Genomic DNA, 20,820 nt, shown 5'->3' on the forward strand with positions numbered 1-20,820 from the left:
TATCAGCTCATCACATCTCTAGCAACCTTGCCGCAGCCTTGCAGGAAAATAGGGGACCTTGTGGGCAGCCTAAGCAGGCTAGTGGGTGGACGGGGGTGGAGGATGGTTCCCACCCCCCCCCAAGCCGCACTGCACTGGGTGAGTCACCAGGAATGCTCACTTTTACTATGACTAATGGTATCAGAATTCAGGCAGGGGGAGGGCTAGAAGCCAGTGTGAAGGAGGTGCTAAACACCCAACACCCCCCACCTTACCCACCCCCACCCCCCCACTCCAATCAAAGGTTCTCAAGAAGCTAGACTCCCAGGTCTGGGAGCCCTAAGGATTCCTTTCCTTACAACACTAATCTAATGAGAAATCAACTTGAAATGGGATGGGATGGGAGGGATAACTATGGAGGGAACAAAGTATGATTCCCAGGTAGCAGAAGCTTACAATCTAGCTGTGCTTTAGTTCTACCCTCCAACTCCTCCTGATCCATCCCTGCATAGACTCCGACAGACAGAGCTGGCTGTGAGGCTGGGCTCATGGTGCCAAGCCATCAGGAGACTATGGCAGCAGCAGCTATCACCCCTGTGGACTTTACTCCTCCCCACTACCCTGAGACCCACTGGGAGATCTGCTGCCACAAGTTCTATATCCAAGTGTATACCTAGGATGTCAGGGTCAGTAGGTATGTTTAGTGGCAGGATTCTCCTAGGGCACTGATGGTCTCTAGTCATTCCTTCCACAGTTGTACCTGGAAGCAGCAGCAGGGCCAAGGACTGCAAATACTAGGGTTCTCTCCACATACTTACCACCTACCTCAGGGTTCCTGAAAGGAGCCTCCTACCTCTCCTATCTCTAGACTCTTGGTTACCAGGCCATCCTTAGCTTTAGTATATGCCTAAGCCAGCCAGCAGGTTGAAAAGTGAATCAGGTTCCCACCTGTTATGGAACCTGTAATGTACCATGTTGTCCACTAGAGGGCAAAAGATGCCCAGGCCACAAAAGAGCAACCCCCTAAATAGAAAGATGGTTAACCTCATGAATAGGAAGACGGTTAACCCCCAAACCTAGCCTGTCTGGTTCCCATCCCCAAATCAAATTTTCCACAGCCTCTGAATGGCCTGAGGTCTGGTTGACGAAAGCTGGGCTACTCACTATTCTTTCCAGAGACTGACTTTCCCTTCTATACAATGAGAAGAAGAACTGCCTCCAGACTTGCTACGGCAAGTTGAAGGGCCTGAGAGGATCAAAAGAGTTAATATACAGTTGGGAAGAGGCCAAGTCCCTCCAGATGCCTAGTACTGATGAATTCACTTCAACTTAATGCTACTTTTTCCATTCCCTCATCAGGTGGGAGAAGGGACTGTGGCTGAGGGGCTTGAAGGCCAGAAGGTAGTAGCAACAATGTAGTCATCCCATTAAGCTGGGGGTGGTGGGGGGTGGGGGGGTGGTTGAGAGCACAGGGAACTCTTTTGTTCAGTCCTCATTTTGGCAAGAGCTGAGACCACCTTAGAGTCTATCTCTCTTCTTCCCTAAAAAGAGTTCTGACTGGGTCCTCTGAAGATGCTGCTATCACACTGATTTCTTTTGGTGGTCCCATCAGTTCACATATGTTCAATTCTCTCTGTGCAGATGATTTCCAAGTCTGTATATTACTCTTTCATTTCTTGGAACTCCAGTTCCATTGCCAGCTGCCCACTGGACATCTCCACCTGGACAGTCAACTGTCGCCTCAAATTCAATATATCTCAAAGAGAACTGCTTATCTTTCCCTTCAAATCTATTCTTCCTCCAAATTTCCTTATTTATGCTGAGGGTGCCCACAGACTTCTAGTCTATCAGGTTTGAGCCCTAAGAGTCATTCTTTTCTCTCTTATCCAATCCAACATCCCATCTCTGCTCATTAGGACCACCACCCTAGTTAAGGCTTTACCACCGCTCATCTCGACTACTACAAGAGCCTCCTAAATTGGTCTCTCTGCTTCCAGTTGTTCCTCTCTTCAATCCATCTAGCAGACAACTGCCAAATTTATGTTCCTAAAACCATGTCTGATCATGTTAGTCCCCTCCTCAAAAATATGGACTAATACTTATTGCCTCTAAGATGAAATGCAAATTCCCCAGGCTGGCATTTAAAGACCTTTACAATCTGTCTCCTGCTTACCACACCAGGCTAATTTCATATTAGTCCCTTTCACATTGTTCAGGCCAAATTGGCTTACTAGTTCTCCTTAAACTACTAGCTATACCCTAAACTTAACTTGCCATCTCTTGCCTCCATTCCCCATGTTTGGGATGCATTTCTTCTTCCTTTCTGCCTTTTAGAATCTCTAGCTTCCCTCAAGGCTTGGATCAGGCACTGGCCCCTAAACAAGGGTCTTTCCTGATTGCCCCCATCCCCATCCGTCAGTGCTGTCTCTTTCCCCTAAAATGACTTTGTATTTACTTATATCTCCCTGGTAGAACAGAAGGTACTTAAAGATAGGGCGTCCCTTTGAACTCCCAGAGCCCAGTGCATGCTGCAGGCAAAGCAGCCATGGAAAGACTGAGGCTCCAATTCAAGCACCAACACTTCCTACCTGTGCAGTCACACACAAGTCACTTGGACTTTCTGAGTCACTGTTTCTTCTCTGTAAAATGCGGACAACCCTGATCATGGCAGTACAGGGTAGTAGATGAACCACAGGCAAATCACTTAACAATCAGAAGTGACCAACTGAGCTGCTTGTCTAGATCTGTGGAGGGAGCTGCCCCATGCTGATGAAATCACAGAATGGACAGAAAGAAAACATACTATCTACCTCACAGTTGTGAAGAAACCTTAAAGTGTGACATAAATGTTACCATCCTCGTTATCCCATTATCTCTAGGCCTCCAGGTCCTAGTTCCCAGGCAGCTTCTTTAGGGTCACACAAAACAAGTATATGTCTGGGAATGCTACTGGCTCTATCAGGTTTGGAGAAAGGGGTACTTCTCTCTAGTTCTGGCCTCTATTCTTCAGCCATGAAGCAAAACTGAAATCCAAATAGAAATCATCCCAAACCATGCCAATCTGGGCTCCTCTTAGATGGTTCTAGGATGCTGAGAGCTGAATTCCCTAGCTTGGAGTCACATAGATGTCCTTGCTCTCATTCAGTTGCTTATTCTTCCAGTGGGGAGTCCAGGGGACTGCTAGAATTCAACCATGAGCTCAGAAAGCTCAGTCTTACCTGGGCCCGGATCAGTGACTCAAAACTTGGCTGGAAGTAGTCAAGTCGGCTGCTGTAGAAACGAGGCATCTCCTCTAGGAGCTGTCTGTTCTTGGCTTCAAAGTCGTCCTTCACAGGCCGAAGCTCTTCTCGTACCTGTCCATTGTGGGCTCAGTCAGGGTCCCAGCCCAAGCAGTGGGGGCGGAAGTGGGGGAAGCAGACCTGCATCTATACCACCCTTTCTCCTCAGAGAGCCTAATTTCCAGGTGAGGGTGGAGAACCCACCTGGGGAGCTCCTCCACCAACTGTGTTTTGGCTAGCCCCTTTTCTCACCTCCCAAACCACTGGCCCTGGATTTTGTTTTGTTTGTTTGTTTGGGCAGTTCTAGTACCTGGTGAAGTTTGGCCAGGACTGGCCCTGTCTTTTCCTTTTCTTCATACTTTTCCACCTTGGACTGCAGCCGTTTGTAGTCCTGCAGGGCCTGTTCCCGCCTCTTCACTGCCATGTTGAGGCTGGGGAAGACACTACCAAACCTGCCAGAAACAGGGTAGGAAGATGAGTAGAAGTTGCCTGGGGAAAAGAGTAACATTTCTCCTGCCTGGATACTACCAGGAGGGGAGAAGAGAAACAGCACAGGTTATACAAACTCTAGAAAAGGCCTTAGAGATCACCTAGTGTAACCAATCCCCTCACTGTACAGATGAGGAATCTGAGGGTCAGAGAAGTTGTGCATTCTGCCCAGGGTCACCCAAGCAGTAAGTAGCTGCATGCAGACTAACTCCAAATTCCATGTGCTTTTCCACTAGACTTCAGTGTCCTGGCATGAAACCTCAATGAAAAAGGAAGGGCTAAAGGCATCAGCACTCCACTGGTCTTAAAGCAGCACCTTACAAGAGGATGAACAAGTATGATACTTTGTACTTGCTAGGCTGGTCAGTGTGTTCAAAGTACTTTTACACTCATTATCTCATTTGAGTCTAACAATGACTTATGAGCTGGGTAGGGCAGGCTTTATAACATATCCACTAGGCTGCAGAATTACACATGAGATGAGGATCACAGAACTGTAAGGGCCCTTGGAGGTGATCTAGGACAAATTCCCTCATTTCACAGAAGTGGAAACTTTAGCCCAGACAGGAAAAGTGATTGGCTTGAGGTCAGACCACTTGGTCATAACAGCAGTGGCACAGTGGCAAAGAGTTCTGGAGTTCTGAGCAGAAGGCCTGGGTCTGAATTTCCATTCTACTCTCCTTTGTGACTGGGGGCACATTTACTTATCTCTGGGCCTTTTCCACTACTCAAACTTAGGGAAAATGGGATCCATGACCAACCAGACTCTAGAATATAAACCTAATGGATCTGACTTTCTAGAGAAGTCACCCATTGATCTCTAGGACTTCCTGCCTCTTAGACATCAACTGTGAGGGCTTTGGGACCATTTGATAAGCTATCAATAATTCTGCCATTTCAAAATAAAGGAACCACTTATTTACCAATTGTTCTGAGCTGAAAACCTTAAAGTTGGTAGCACACAGCTGTTGTTCAGAAGACCCCTGGAGCATTTTAAATGCCCCTCAGATATTTATGTTGAAAGACTGTAGAGATAGAGGCAGAAATGAATTTTTTTCCTTGGGAAATCCAGAAAGGCAGTTCTTGAGGTCTTCACTCTTTCACTAAGACCCCACACGAGTTCTGGATACCAAATACTATCATCTATATGGATCCAACCAAACATATGATAATGCTTGCAATAATCATGCTGCTGAAGTTTTCCCCAAACTTGGAACATGATCACCATTCAAACAAAAAATTAACAAAACATTGTACTAGAGTTAAAGAATTATTCAATGATGCCTGAAACCTGGGCAAAGGAAGAAGAAAATATGAAGCTGACCAGAGATGGAAATCATCAACTTGCTCACATGGGGCTTTTCTGTAAGCAAAGAAAATCTTTTGAATAAACCATGTTCCTCCACTGAAGTCTTTCTCAGATGCTTCACCATGGGGTGTGTGTGTGTGTTAGACAGACAGCAGACAGACCCTGACTATGCCAGCAGAGGAGGACAAGGTCTGGCAGGACCTGTCCAGCTGGAGAAGTTTCTGAACAGGCACAGTAAGAAACTGCATATCGGGTAGCCAAAGGGCAGCCCAGCTAAGTAGAGAGAGGCTTTTCACTTTGTGGGTGGCCACAACTCTTGAAGACCATCCCCTAAGTTACAGAGGGATCATAAGCAGTGTTGCTGGAGAGAGTACCCACACCAACAAAATGACAGATTCTTTAAGTATGGAAGTAAGTAAACCACAGCTGGGGCTTGTCCCAAAAGCATGGCATTTGAAGTTTCACTGTCTTTAAATCAATAGCTGCTGCCCTGAACGAGCTTTCCTCACTAAACTGGGAATGCCAAAGGTGTAGTGCTGTCAGTCAGTACCACTGGAGTCTAGTGTAACATGGTGACTCTAAAAACCATGGGGTACAATCTAGAGGGGGGCTGATTGCAAGGGACTCATTTCAAAACTTCTGAACTGGCACTTTGGGTTGTTACTATGAGGCAGTCTGAGAGAGATTTCTGTCCCACCCCTTCTCTCCCTCTCTCTGAGAGGACTATGACAGACAACTGATAAATCACATGGTTCACAGAAGGCGGTGTAGGCAGAGCTGTGAATTCGCCAAGGTGCTCCCACTGGGGAGTAAGCCATTCCAGCCCCACTGGAAAGGTCTTAGTTCTGGGGCTTTCATCAGTTCCAGGGCCTCTGACCTCTGACTTGTCACAGGAAAGGAAAACAATAAGAATTTGACACAGGTGAGTGAACTCTCCAGTGGTTTCTCCTGTGCTCTCCTTGATAGCCTACTTTCCATCCTACTACTTTAGGAAAAAGAAGGCATCCCTTTGAAGAGATAATGCAACATGAAAACACTCTGAAGGCAGAAGGCACTCGGTAAAGTCTCAGTTATCAGGAGAGGTGTTGCGGTGGAGTGGAAAGGGCACTTGCTGGACCTGGAGTCCAGGGAAAACCTAGGTTAAATCCTAGCTATCAAGACTTAGCCCTGTGATCCTGGGTAAGGCAGGCCTAGCCCTGTGATTCAAGTCAGTCACCTGACCTTTCGGACCTTTGTTTTTATAAAACTGCACTAGCTGCCTCCCAGATTTATAAACCTTTAATCCCTGTAGAAATGTGAGTTGTTCTTATCCAGAAAGAAAAGACCAATCCAGTAAGGAAATAGTTAATGGTCCTTCCTTAGGGAGCACCAGCTCCCTGGCCCACCAGTACATCCCCCCCTCCCCTCTACAATTTATCTTATAGCTTGCACTTTCCAAAGCCATGGTCACACAACCCCAGGGAGTGACTTGGCAAGTATCCAGTGGTCTAGGGGCATAACAGCCATTTTTAGGCAGAGAGAGCCTAAGTACCCTAACAAACCCATTAAGTTCTCATCTTGGAAATTAGTCCAGCCTCCTCCACAGAAGTCAATTCACTATTCTGGCAGCCATTTCTTTTTCATGGATTCTTGTTTTGCCCCCTGATGCTGATGTCCCTATGCCAAACCAGGATGCCAGAGGTGGGGCAGGTGGGTACAAAGCCAAGATGGCAGCCAGGACATTACCCTGGGAATCTAGGATAAAATGAGTAGGGAATGTAGACTTTGCTCCCAGTGTGGCCAAGCAATAGTAGACCTCGGCAATTCTTTCACGAGAACCTTTATGATGGGATATTTAGCTCACTGTTAGGCAGAAAGGAATGACCAATACTTCTGGGACTCTTCCCAGTTCTTCCTTTCTCTGACATTTTCCATGGCTTAATGTAGGTTAATCACTAATAAATTTCCATTCATATGGATTCACTCAACTTTGGTGTTCCCCTTGGAGACTGATTTCATGTCTTCCTTGGAGTGGAGAAACTGAGGCAGAGCTTGGGGAGAGGGCACAGCTTAAACCAAAGCTTCTGATAAGTCAGTGGTGGGACCAGGAATCAAGAATTCCTGGCTCTCAGTACTGGCCCACTCAGCCCCCACCTCTCTACTCTCTATTTATAGGAGATGGAACAGCCTTCACCAACTCCCAAGTTGTGGGCAATATAAATAACCACGGTGTTGCAAAAGGAGTTGGTTTGAAAGCAGGAAACCTCAGAAATGGCCTACTGCAGTTTGGAAGAACACCGGTTTGGGGGGTAGTGTGGTACAATGGAAAGCACACTGGATATGGAGTCAGAGAATCTGGGTTTGAATTTTGACTCTGTTACTTAATACCCTGGTGGGGGGTGGGGTGGGGGGGCACATCATTTAACCTCTCTGTCTAAATTTCCTCACCTGTAAAATAAGAGAATTGGATTAGATAACCCCCAAACCCCAAACTGAGGCTCCTAAGATGGGACCAGGCTAGCTGCAAACACCTGAGCACCATCTCAGCGATGGTCCAAGGCAGGACATTCATACTGGCTTCTCTCCCAGGAAAGACAGCTTTAAAGTCCCTGTGACTAGAAGCCAGGTCTTCTGACTGACTCCCGGTGCTCTTTCTACTATCCCATGCTGCCTCACATGGGTCTTTATGTTGGGTTAGTTTTTCATCTTTAATATATTTTATTTTCTCTACTAGAGTGTGACTCCTGGATAACACTGAACCATAGCAGTTAAGGATCTGATTCTTTATTTTGCCCATCTCTTGCCTGTCCCAGGGCTGCCTAACAAACTCCCTCTCCTGGGTAAGGGGGAAAGGAGGGAGAGAGAGGCCGGCTGGGAGGTGGGTTGGGAGCAGCCGGCCCTGGTGGGGAATGCCTGCCATTCCTCAATCTGTGCCCACACAACCGGGATCTTCCACCCACCAGGAAAGGGAAATTAAAAGCATCCCAATCCAACTAGAGCCCGGAGGAGCAGAACACCCAGCTCAGAGAATGGGGGATTAGAGGCCGAGCCCCCTGGAGGCGGGAAGGAGGCTGTGAGGGGGCAGCCATGTGGCCATGTTCTTCATTAGGGGAGGACAGGAAAGCTGCTGTTTCCTGCTTCCGGTCCTGGGGTCCCCAGGAGGCTCCCCACTACCAAGACGGAAGCAGGAGGGGAGGGTGGAGAGGGGGTGCAGGCAGCACTAGTTTGATGTGGTCAAGGAGATTGCATGTCGCCTGGGGTGGGGTGAGGAGCTAGTCTACAGGCTCATGGGGAGGTCAACGGATCTGCCCAGGGAGATCTCAGCTTCCACTCCCTGCCACTCGCCCACCTTCCTGGCAGGTGGTGGGCTGCCATGGTGGTGGGAAGCAGCCGGGATTTCTCTCAGCTGGGCACCAGCTACAAAAGCCAGGGTCAGGGATTGGATTTCAAGGCTGCTTGGTGCGTGTGAAATTGAGTCAGAAGCTCCCAGGACTGGCTTTTCTTGCCTAGATTTGTCAGGCCCCGAGTGCCTAAGCCCTGTCCTTCTGTCCTTTTTAACCTGCCACATGCCAGCTCAGATACCTTGTGCAGGTTAACACGAACTACGTTGTCCTTAATGGAGCATGATCTCCAGGCTATGGCTTCTGACGTCCAGAAGACTACACAAGGACAGGGACTGCTCTGCTGCCCACTTGCCTTCCTGGCTTTCTGTGAAGTCTTATCTCAGGAGGCTGGGGTGCCAAACCACAGAGCTGCCTGATTTATTTAGATCCTGGCTTCCTGACCAGTACAGCTGCTTGTCTCTTGTCATCTCATGAGCCTCTCTCCACAATAGATCCAAACAATATACCTCATTTCTCTTCTTATCCTGGTATTTTGGGTTGAGGGGTGACTGGGGGAGGGACAGTGATTAACTTTGATAGTAGGAGAGAAACTGCTCTGAGTTATAGGCCACTGCCTTGAGTTACACTTAAGTCTTTCAATCATTTCCTGGAAAAGCTGGTGATTAGGAAAGGTGAGAAAGAACCCCTTCCAGAGGTTAGGAGAACTACCTCCTAACTCCACCCCCCTGGACCTGGGCAGGGGTGGATAGTTTATGACTCCCTAAATACAAAGGGCTAGACTGAGGATCAAAAACTGTTCTCACTTGTCTAAGTTTGGGGACCCTGATCTAGCCCTCATGATAATTTAGCAGATCCTGCTTATCCAGGTCCCAGATGAGTCAACTGCAAGAGACCACCATAGAAGAAGTAATAATGCGCAGCTGTTGAACTGGAGCCTGAATCCTTTCTAGGTCAAAGCCAGTTTGGGAGAGGCCAGAGAAGAAGATGAAGTGAGGTGGGAGCTTCAAGGGAGCTTTCCTGTCTCCTGCCACCCCCACACCTACTTTTTCCCCTCAACTTAGGGGACCTAGGGAGCAAGTCTGTCTCTCTGATCATCAGCTGGAGACACTCCCAACAGAGCAGATGGATCCCACTGCAGAATTTATGAGCCTGATGGGTCATGAATTATGAGGCCTTTTTGGTCAAACAATCCTGCTGGTGCTCCCCCCACCCCATCCCCCCTGCCCAGCCGCTCCCTTATTTCAGAAGTTGAATACTCCAGACAGCTGTTCTTCCACTCCTGACCAGAGATGAAAGGGCTCCCGCACCTCCACTGTGGGCCAGCCAAGATCTCTGCTAGCTTAATTTGGCAAGTTCAGGCCCTACTGGGTCTTGGGCAGACAGCAAAAGGAAAAGAGCCAAATGACCATGCTTGGAATGGCAGGTAGAGGTTTGGCTGCCTCAGGGTTCTACAAGGACAAGAAGCTGCATGACAGGGACCACAACTTTGGGGGAATCACAGGTCCTGTGGCCTTTCTGGATTGTCCCTTAGCAGTCCAGCTTGGTCCTCAAGCTGCTGCCAGCCTGCTCGGCTCATCCCTTGCCCACTGCCAACCCCACTTGGGTTTTCCCCTTTGTAAAGTGAACGCCTTCGGCAAAGCACTTTACAAACGTCAACCCTCAGGGATGGCTGCTACGCACTTTTTCAGGGGCTCCATCACGGTCTTTTGGATCTGGTTCACCTGTCAAAGATAAAACACAGTGGGGTCAAATTCCGGGCGGCAATGTAGTTGTTCAGGCATTCACGTTCCACTTCCTCTGACCAAACTACGAAGCTGGTTTGTAATAGAAGGTCTCAAGAGGGAGACGAGGTTCTTTACCCTCTCCCATGATCACACACCAATCCGTCCTCGACGGCCTGCCACTCCCCAGGACAGATGACATGGACATCTTTAAGGGCAGGGAATGTAGTTTTGCGTCTGTGTCCCCAGGATCTGACACAGTGCCTTTTATATAATAAGTGCTTAACAAATACTGTTGAACTGAATGAAAAGAAAGTGCTAGTCATATATGAGACTACAGCAAGTCTATGTGGATAGCCATAGAGATCCACTGAGCTCAGGCAAAGACTTCCCACCTATCACTGGAGAAGAGTCAAAAGTGGCACTGCGAATGCCACCAGTCACGGTTTACATGGTGTTACAACTATTAATGTCAGCCTCAACACTGATCTGGCACCTCAAATAGTTATCAGCTCACTGGCCTCAGAGGCTGAGAGAGCTGCAGGAGGAATCCCGGTAGGGCTAAGCCAGACAACTACGAGGAGACACTTTAGCTTGGGCAATCACACAATACAGAAGTATCTTGAGAGGAGAGGATGAACTGGAAATGAAAACTGGGGACTGCTGTGGATTCTAAAAGAACTGCCCAGTGGTTTGAAAGAAGACATGAGAAGAGGGAAAAAGGAACACCCTTGGCTGCAGAAGACTTCATCACCTTTTCCTGGTTAAAGGCATCCATCCGTTTCATGGCTGTATCTAGCGCAGTCACCATGTTTAAAAATTCCTGGTCTTGCTCACAAAGTGGGTTGGAGAGGAGATCAGAAGAGATCTTCACAGCTGATTTGGACATGGCTGTGGGAAGAGAAAACTCAGAAGTTGAATGGAAGGCCAGAGAACAAGGTTATTTAAGTCTCTATCCTTCTACAATCTAGATAACAAAAACCACTTTCACATTAACACTTCAAATTTTGCTGCTAACTTGCCACCATGAGAAGGGCAAGGAGGGGGAGAATAGCAGGCCAGAGCTTGAGAATTAGATACTAATGGCTACCTAGTGCTTTTCATATAACAAAGTAACTTAGGTCTTTGGATCCTGACAACAACCCCAAGAAATAGGTGGCGCAGGTACTACTATTTTCATTTTAGAAATGAAGAAACAGTCTGGGAGAGATTAACTGACTTGCCCCACATGACACAGCTAATAAGTGACACGGATAAGACTCAAACCAATATCTTTCATCATCCCCACATTCTGTGATGGTCTTGGAGGAAAGCTGGCACAGCACAGGTCATTTGGCTCCTCCCAGCATGGGCCAAAATTCCATTGAGACACATTTCCCTTATGTTCTCCTTTATAAGGATCATGGATTCTCAGTCAAAAGATTCTTAAATGATAATAGACAGCACGTCTGATAAATGGTTACTAGTACTCTATCTTTGCTTTATACAGCAACCCCTTCTACTTAAATTATACCACTGGTCCATATGAAGCAACAAAAGATAAGTCCAAATAATTCATCTTGCATTTGTTTATGCTAAAATACAGCTCTTACTATCTCTTTCATTTTCTTCTCCAAACTAAGCGTCCCCAGTTCTTTCAATTGCTACTCCTATGACATGGCTTTAAGGATCCAAGCCATCCACTTCTTCCTAAAATGTGGTGCTTAGAACAAAATACATTATTCCTCATAGAAGTGAATAGTTGTTAAAATGGTGACCATTTCAGGCTGCCATTTAAAAGTGAGTGGAACTAGGAATTAAAGAGATCTAGCCTTTGGTCCCAGTCCTGACCTTGGGAAACTACCTGCAAAATAACAGCACATTATCCACCTCAGGATCACAATATCAAGTGAAATAAGTGATGTGAATGAACTTGGAAAATATATTGCCACATACCATATTAAGTTTTATCATATAATACTGTCTTCAGTGACTAAATTTAAAGAATTTCCTTTGGGGATTTTAAGGAATGGGATGGTTATCCACTTGGTATGATATAGTTATGATTGGGTCTAGAGGCAAAGGTCTAAGTTTTTTCAGTTCAATGAATCTGTGATAAGATTCTACGAAAGGACAGAATGTCCGTATTCTTTATTAAAAAAAGCCAGAAACGGTGCTGGGGAAAGAACACTTACAGGTCCTCATCCTTTACTGGTTTTAAAATCTATTATAAAGATTTTAAAAACAAATTCTGTAAGTGACAAACAGGATGGGCTAGAGTCATGTTATGCAACAGAGAATGGGCATAAAACTTCCAGCTAGTGTTTGTTACACAGTCCCTGGCGTAGGGTCTAAGTATTTCTCAGAAAAAAACAAGAGTAATTCTGTAGTATATCTTCTTAGTAAATCATTCAAAGTACTTTTAAGATATGCCCTCTCTAAGAAGCAGTGAGTTCATCTCTCCAACTCATAGATGGTGGAAAAAATCCAAGTCACATGAGCCTGTACTCAAGTCAAAAATGGAATCCATGAGTTGATCACTCTAAATCTAACCCTACTACCACTTTGTGTTTCCCTTCTCTCTGGAACTAGGGATACCTACAGAAAGGAGCTATTTTTACACAAAACAATACAAAGTATGGTAGGAGACAGGGATGTAAAATTCCTAGAAATGCTGAAGACATGGAGAAACATCTCAAACAAAAGGGAAATACGTGTGTGCATAAAACATAATTTATTTGGGGGAATAACACATAATATGCATTTTTAGTACCTTTTATGATCTTTAAAGTCATTTTGTTAGTTTAGAAACAGTGCTTAGCACAGTTCATGGCACACAGTTAAGCACTTAATAAATGTTTATTGATTGATTATAATCTAGTTTGCTAGTAAAATAGACAGGAGAAAAGACCTGAGGGAGGGGAACTGTTTCATTAAGAACAAAAAAGTCCTCACAAAATTTTTTCTTCCAATTTTCCACCCCCATCCCCTGATTCCTCTTTTTCCACATTTTTAGGGGGGAGATAAATTTCTTCTTTGCCAAAATTATAGGCTATTGTGTGGCAAAGTCTTTGGAGTCATTACTTTTGCTTAGGCAATTAGCCACTGGGAAAAGCTGAGCCAGGCATCTGCTTATAATGTCACCATCTTATGAAGTTTTCCTTGGTGGGATCTAAAGCCAACTTGCTAGGCTGCTCAGAACAGGGTGCTAACCAAGCCAGGTCACAGATTCCATTTCCATAAGAGTTAATTAGCTATGCTCCACAGCCACAGACTACATCTTTTAACTTTCAAAGATATGGTGTTAAGAGAAAGGGCATGGACTAGGTGATAGTTTATGGCTGATCAGGGCAAATATATTGCTATTATTTGAAAAATTATTTAGAAATAATTCCTTTCTGAGAGTGGGTTACTTTTATATACAGTGGATGACAACACTTAAAAGAATTCCTTGTGTTTACTGAACCTGGCTTTTTTGATGAAAAAATTCCTCACTCCAGTTCCTGGCCAGGGAAAGTGAGATAAGAGAGGCTGTAAAGAAAAAGGTGTCATGCAGGATGTACCATGTTAAGAAAGATCATGAACCCTTTAAGATTAGGCGTTAACACACACTGGAGAGACATCTAGGGCACAAAGGTAGGGGTAGCCTTTTCACTGCACAGAAGAGGAAAGTGAAGGTCCATTCTTCACAGAGCCCAGGGTTAGATCACCTGGGGTCTTGTTTGCTATTGTGCAGTTTCTCCAGTCTAAAGTCGGGCAAAGATCCAGTCTTGACTGATAATTACACACAGTAACCTTTCTGTGAGATGGGGGATCAAATTTTCAGGTTTTTCTCAGCTGAGCTGAAGGGAACCCAGGGGGCATCAAGAAAGGGATAGGTAGGATCCATCAAAGCCTGGCCTTTGGAGTCAGTGAAGGAACATCACTTTAAGACTGGAGACAGCTAAGAGCAAATAACAGGCTTCTTTACCTTTATTGTCTTCAAGTTCTCTGGGGCTAGTAATTCACTTCTGGGATTCTGGAGTTATCTCTATGACCCTGCTATCAGTGTGGCTAACGCAAGGACACCAACAACACTGTTGAAGCCTACAGTTTATATAGTCAAAGGGAATGATTTATTAGCAATTGTAAGCAAAAGCTTGAATACCACTACTTAAAGAGGTGGACCACTTCCTTCATTTTTAAGGTTCTTTATTTGAGGAATAAAGAGTCTTAATTCCAGCTATAAAAGTTCAGTTAACATCCCAGAAGGAACAGAAGCACTGAATCACAGATCCAGTGAAAGAAGTAACCTTAGCTAGCCATCACTTCATCAGATTCCATCCAATCCCTACATGATTATAATATAGCCTGGCATTTGTATGGTGTTTCACAAACTATTTGCAAAGCAATTTCTCAAACATAACAAGGGTCCATGTTTATTTAGCACTTTAATGCTCACAAAGTGATTTTTCACAATAGTTTGAGGAAGACGGAAAGTATTGTCATCTCCATTTATAGATAAGAAAATTGAGACTCAGAGAAGTGACATTATTTGCCCAAGTCACAAGGGAAATGAGCAGGAGAGTCAGGCTTAGAAACGGTACTATGTTCCTTCTACTGTACTGGGATTCCTCTATAAGGGATAATTCTCCAGACCTTCCCTTTGTCCCCAAACCCCTACCTCCCCTCTACTTCCTAACCCTCAGTGTTGAAAAGGTGAAGAAAAAGGGAAATGAGAAAAAGAAAAAGTTAGTTACAACTAAGTTGAATTATTTTAAAAATCCAGGATTTTCTTTAAGTGCCATTTTTTCCCCGGTTGGAACCAAAAATAGAGGTTAAGAATGAGTTATGAGTCAAGTGTGGGCCAACTCAAATAATATGGATTAATGTGGTGTGAATTTCCCTGGCTTAAACCAAGGGGTTTAGCTATAGATGGGGCCAGTTTATATCAGGACTTCTGTTTATATTATTTATATTCAGGCCACTGTTTTAGGGAAAACAGCATCTTATTTTTTGCAGCTCATTATGACCAAACGAGATATATTATAAAGTGCTTTGCAAATCTTAAAACACTATATAAATGTTAGATATTACTGATTAATGTTATTATTGTTATTATTATTATTACTACCCTTAATAGGATATGGATCCTCTTTGCATAAGTAATTGTTCCTTAGCTCTTACAATGAATGCTAAAAAGCCTGTGACAGAAAACATATACAAGGGTATTCCAAAAGTCTTAATACAGTTTTAAACTATTAAAATACACTCTGTATTCCACTCAGATTCAAACCAAAAGGGCAAACGCTACCAAGGTCATATTGAGAGTATCTGATACTTCAGAACAGAAATACATTATTATGCAAATACTCCCTTTGTGGGGAGGACGGGGTGGGATCTATAGAGTGGCAAAGGTAATCCACACTGCCCTTGAAAAGGAGAAGGAAAATGATGAACACTGCACTAACCCAGTGTTGGTTCTGGTCTGCTTTTTTCAGGAATGTCTGGAGCTGGCAGTCTGTAGAAGGTAGGCTCCTCCACCCTAAATTCTAGGGACCCTTATGGGAATGCCTGGAGAGCTGCCTAAAACCCCAAAGGACATATCTTACATGGGTGGAGTGGGCCCAACTGAGCAGCTGCCACTGACCACTCCCTACAGACTCCCAGCATGCTCTTCTCTGTTCCATGAAAAATGGTCTCACAATACTAATTAATTATTTACTAAGTGTGGCCTGAGGAGTAAGGCAAGCCTGGATTTCTAATTCTCTCTGCTTCCTGTAGGGGCTTATATGAATTACTTCCTCTCTTGTGTTTCATGATGTGGATGGAGGTGCAATAAGGGCAGTCTAAGCTGGAACACTCAATCAGTTAATGGCTAATAAGGGCCTCCAACTAGGCAGCCTGGGTGCTATTTCAGAAAATGCCACCAAGGAGCCATGAGAATATCATCATGGCCCACCAAAAAGTAGACTTACTCTTGATCAACTTTCACTTTCTCTGAAATCTTCTGGTCACAAAATGATAGGGCTAAAGAATGTTAGAGTGAGAAAGCATCTGAGAGATCATTTAGTCCAAGCCCATCATTTTACTGAATGGGAAACCAGTCTCTCTAGGTGTTTCTCCTGCCATTTCTGCAAGGACTCCTTGGGAGAGGAGCCTCAATGAAGAGCTACACAATTCTGACATGTTCTTCTGTTCCAAGAAGAAGGCTAGTGTAATTAGCATGACAATACTAATTATCTACAAGTTTTTGGTTTTTTTCCCCCCTTCATTCAAGAGTGACTCTTGGTAAGAGATTTACATCGATTTTTGGCTTGCCTGTTTATTTTTACACACACACACACACACACACACACACACACACACACACACACACACACGAGAGACCCTCTCAGACCTTTCAGGATCTTTAGTAAATGAACTAATACAGGGTAGTGCTAAAGCATTCTTAAACCAGTCTGTCATAGAACTACATGTTTTAGTCCACATGACTTTCTTCCTCTGCCCTTCTCAAATCCATTTTCTGAGATAGCTCTTTGCTCCTGAAAAGCAAATCACCTACTTCCTGGGGGATCTACTGTAATTTTTGTCAAAGTTCATATCTGCAAGGGCCTGAAAGGAGGACAGAAGACAGCAGCCTAAATTCCAGTATGCCAGAGACACTTTGAGCTTAAAGTCCAAGTTAACTGTGATGGTATTCCTATCCTCCTTGCTTCAAGCTCATCAAACTTAGTACCAAATCCGACAGGACCCAGAAGTACAAAGAGGGCCTCCTGAGAAGTAAGGGAAGAAGGAGAGTTTGGGTAAGAATAGTAAGTCTGCTCTGATGAGAGATGGTTAACCTAGGGCCAACTGTCAGTCAATATTTTTTGAGGAGTCATCCCAAAGCTAGTCCCCACAACAAATGAACTTGGGGTTCTGTGGGAGAGAAACCTATTTATTCTCTGTCATTTGCTCCCTCCAATTCTTGGGCCCTAGCAATGTGGGGTGGGACCACCTACCCAGATCGGCATCGGTGCTCTTTTTCAGGTCCTTCTGCAGCTTCTTGGTCTGATCCTCCAGCCTGAAAGGGAGACAAAGAGGACTGGATTTCTGGCTCCTCTGAGCTTCTTTTGGTTCCTAAGTCCAACCTTCTCCTCTAGGATGCTGCTAGAGAACAGGGGTGCATTTGCTATGGAGATTTTCAATCTAACCTAAAAGATAACTCATTCCACAGGATTCCCTAGACAAACCTTATCAATGAAGACTGAGGAACATGGGGATCTGGCAGTATAATGAACTGCCCTGACAGTGTACTAATGGGGGTGTTCTCCAAGTCACTAACAGAGCATCAGACAAATGTTACAACTAGAGAAATTAAACAAAATAGAGCTCTCGCTCTCTCTCCCACTTTGGAGTCCTTCCACCTCCTCTCCTGGAGTTGATCACTTACTGCTGGAGTTTTCCATATTCCCTTTCAAAGTCTCTTTCCACCTGTAATGAAAGACAACTCAATCATCAAAGAAATGACAACGTTGGAAAAAAATCAGCCCTTATTTAAACAATATAAGATCATCCCCCACCTAAGCCTCCAGGAAGCAACACTGTTTAGTTCATACAAGTACTGACAGTTCTCCAATGACAAGTTCTCTTTGTGTTCCTTGACTAATTAATTGCTTGATTCAGGGATAAAACTCCTCTCCTATATGGGCCTTCTAGGCAAGTATCAGCAGATTGTGACCTTATTCTCCCACCAAAGGGGCATGGGCACAAATTCATTCCCCTCTACTCTCAGAGTAGTGAAAGAAGAAAGTTACTGAAACTATCTGGCTGAGGAGATAACTTCAAATTTTTGCTTACTTAGCACATTTTTCATACACCAAGGAGAACTGGTTCTATTTGTATGTTGGTAGTTCAGCTACCTACATGCCAGATGAAGTTAAAAGTCCTTCTCTGTTTTCTTGTGAATCAGTTTCCTCATCAAGAAAATGAAAACAATAGCCTGACTTCACTGTGAGCTTTCTACAGGCAATACTCAGCTTATCTGGGATGTTAGATGAAACAAATAATGTCTGAAAGGTAACAGGAAGTCCTAAAAGAAAGCAGCTAGAAGCATATATTTTTACTCTAACCACTTTCATGTGGAGGAGATAAATGGATGTTCCTGGTCAGAAAAGTAAATGTCATAGACATGACTTGGTGAACTTTCATACAGGCTCTCTTGAATAAGATGATTCATGTACACTTCTCTCTTATCAAACCTGCTCACCTAGCATTCCTTTTTGGGAGGATGTGCTCAGTGATGGGAGTCAAGATTTTGCTTGGTTTTTAACAAAACTGCCCTCATCTGCCTCAAGGCAGAAAAATCTCAATTCTCACCCTTCCTTGACTTGGCATTTGATAGTCACTGAGAAGAAAACCACCAGAATGTCAGGGGTCATTAGAGGAAGGAGGGCATGTACCTGCCAAACTGACAGGGACCTTTAAAACCCCTTTGCAGAGGAACCTGTCTTTTACCTACTTCCTTAAATGAAGATCAGTCTCATTAAGCATTATCCTAAAGCCACACCAATCTTACTACACAGGCTGGGTTATGTATTGATGCAGATTCAAGGTAAAGCTCAATATAAATTATTCAGCCATAGAATGTCAGAGCTTTCTGGTCAAATCCCTCACTTACAGATGAGGAAACTCAGGCCCAGAGAGAGCGAAAAGTGACTTAATCTAAGGTCACAGAGCCAGTCAGTGGCAAAGTCAGGCTTAGAATACAGGTCTCCTGTTTCCTTATGCTTCTCCTTTGATAACTGTCAACTTGCCTTACCTCTTCTATGCTGATCAGCTTAGAGGACAGAGACGTTTCCTCATTTTACAGACTGGCAACTAGAACCTGTGCCAGACCCTGCCAAAACTGTAAAGTTGGCTAAGTTTTGTCTTTGGTGATCCTAGTCTTCCAGTTCTGCATTCTTTTCCTTCTGCAGTGAGGTCCCTCACTTTCCTCTATCAAGTGCCCAATAAATGTCCTTATACTTTCTTCCCTTCCCTGTTTCTCCCCCTAAGAAAATCTGTTCTCAAGGAAATGAGCTAAAATTTATTAAGGTATAAATAACTAATAATAGCTTAAATAGTTTTGTCCCTCTCAGGGGAATATGCATTTTTAAAAACCTGGATCAAATGAGATAATGGATACACAAGTGCTGTGTAAACTATACAGTGCTTTATGAAATATAATGTGTTGTTATCACTGTTCCAGTAGGAAGTCTTAAGCTAAAGTAATGATGCTCCTGTGATGGAATTTTTGGCATCAGTGAGTCAGTAGGAAAGATGTTGGGGGGTGGGGGTGGGTAGCGAGGTCTTACCTATGCTCCTGAAATCACAAAACATACATAGTTACCTACTTAGAAAGGTACTATGATAGAGTTCAGAGAGACTTGGGTTCAAAGCCCACCTCCATCAGCTAATAGTTAATATAATAGCTAGCATTCATATAAGTGCTTTAAGATTTGCAAAGAGCTTTATATACATTATCTCATTTGATCCTCACAACAATCCCTGAGAGGTAGCTACTGTTATTACCTCCATTTTACTGATGAAAAAACTGAGGCAGAGAGAAGTGAAGTATCTGAGGCAGGATTCATGAAGCCCTGAGCTCAGGTCTTCTACACCACAGGCCCAATGCTTTATGCATTCAGTGGTCTCTAACTTGACCAAGTTTTGTGACCATGAGCACAGAACTGCCTAGGGCAGTCTTAGACATTTAGCAAAATGCCGTTAAGGGATTTTGCACGACACTAACGCTATTTTTAAAAAGGGAGAACAAGAATTTTGAGGGTGAGTGGCATACCCCAAATTACCCAGGACGCTGGTGGCTAGGGTTATGTTTGGAATCTCGTGCCATGCTTTGAGTCAAGTCACCAGGAGGTGGCAGGTGTGTAGTGTGTCATATGTTAGGTCTACAGATGAATTTTAGCATTTTAACTCTGCCAGAACCAATCCCTGAGAGGGTGAGAGCAGTGTGCAGGTGGTTTCTTGGAGGGGAGGCAAAAGAGTTTGCTGAACTCCTAGAGCTGTGACCTCTGGCTTCCACTCTTCTCTTTTGCAATCCCACCAAGTGTGCTGGTGTGTGGGATGTCAAAGAACACCTGGCTTCTCTGGACTGAGATTGCTTGGACTTGTACAGAGTAGGACTCTAAGCTTCTAACTAGGTTGGTTCATCCTAGGATGCACATGATCCTGGGCTTGCACAGGGGCTGGAAGCTGAGAAGGGCGGTCAGGGGTGGGAACTGATACCTACACATCAAATGCCAAGAAAGGATGCTCTAAAGCCTATGAAACGCTGGAAGAAACCATGCTATCCCTGGGTCTCTAGTAGTCAAGTGCTGGGCCACTTCCATACCTCATCAACTAAAAGGGCTCTCCAACTTCCACAAGGGAAAACTCTCAAGGAGGTCCTGGGGAATTTCAGTCCCTCAGACAGGGCACAAAAAGGTATTTTTATTTCCGTATTCTGAGGGAAAGATTTAACCAGGAAAGATCAGAATCCATTTAAATGCTTGTTCTCTCTGCTCAAAGAGCAACTGGATCTCAGTCAACAATGCTAGACATGCATGGACAATAGGGGATGTGAAAGGGCTGGGCCAGGCTGATGAAGTGGACTGTCGAGCTGGAGGCCAATGACCAACAGTGGCTGGCTGCTCCCAACATTCTCAAGGTTTGGGGCTAGTACCCATGCGACCTCTTGTTAAAGAGACTAGAAAGATTCTGGCAAGGGTAGGAGGTTGAAG

At 44.6% G+C, this 20,820-nt stretch overlaps 1 protein-coding gene across 3 annotated transcripts in view; it reads right to left on the minus strand.

Annotated features, from left to right (window-relative positions):
• Positions 1-20,820, minus strand: part of BIN3 (bridging integrator 3) — a 43,831-nt gene that overhangs the window by 2,109 nt on the left and 20,902 nt on the right. For 2 of the 3 annotated variants that reach the window (XM_020975771.2, XM_078149644.1), the window contains 6 exons: positions 17,493-17,533; positions 17,062-17,123; positions 10,854-10,990; positions 10,059-10,099; positions 3,568-3,709; positions 3,198-3,332 (listed from right to left, as the gene is read on the minus strand). In XM_020975771.2, the coding sequence (XP_020831430.1) occupies positions 3,198-3,332; positions 3,568-3,709; positions 10,059-10,099; positions 10,854-10,990; positions 17,062-17,123; positions 17,493-17,533 (558 nt within the window). The remainder of the gene's footprint in view (positions 1-3,197; positions 3,333-3,567; positions 3,710-10,058; positions 10,100-10,853; positions 10,991-17,061; positions 17,124-17,492; positions 17,534-20,820) is intronic. The other variant, XM_078149645.1, reaches the window with a different exon arrangement.

Source organism: Phascolarctos cinereus, unplaced genomic scaffold, assembly GCF_003287225.1.
Source record: "Phascolarctos cinereus isolate Bilbo 61053 unplaced genomic scaffold, phaCin_HiC Scaffold_2;HRSCAF=192, whole genome shotgun sequence".
NCBI classification, from domain to species: domain Eukaryota; kingdom Metazoa; phylum Chordata; class Mammalia; order Diprotodontia; family Phascolarctidae; genus Phascolarctos; species Phascolarctos cinereus.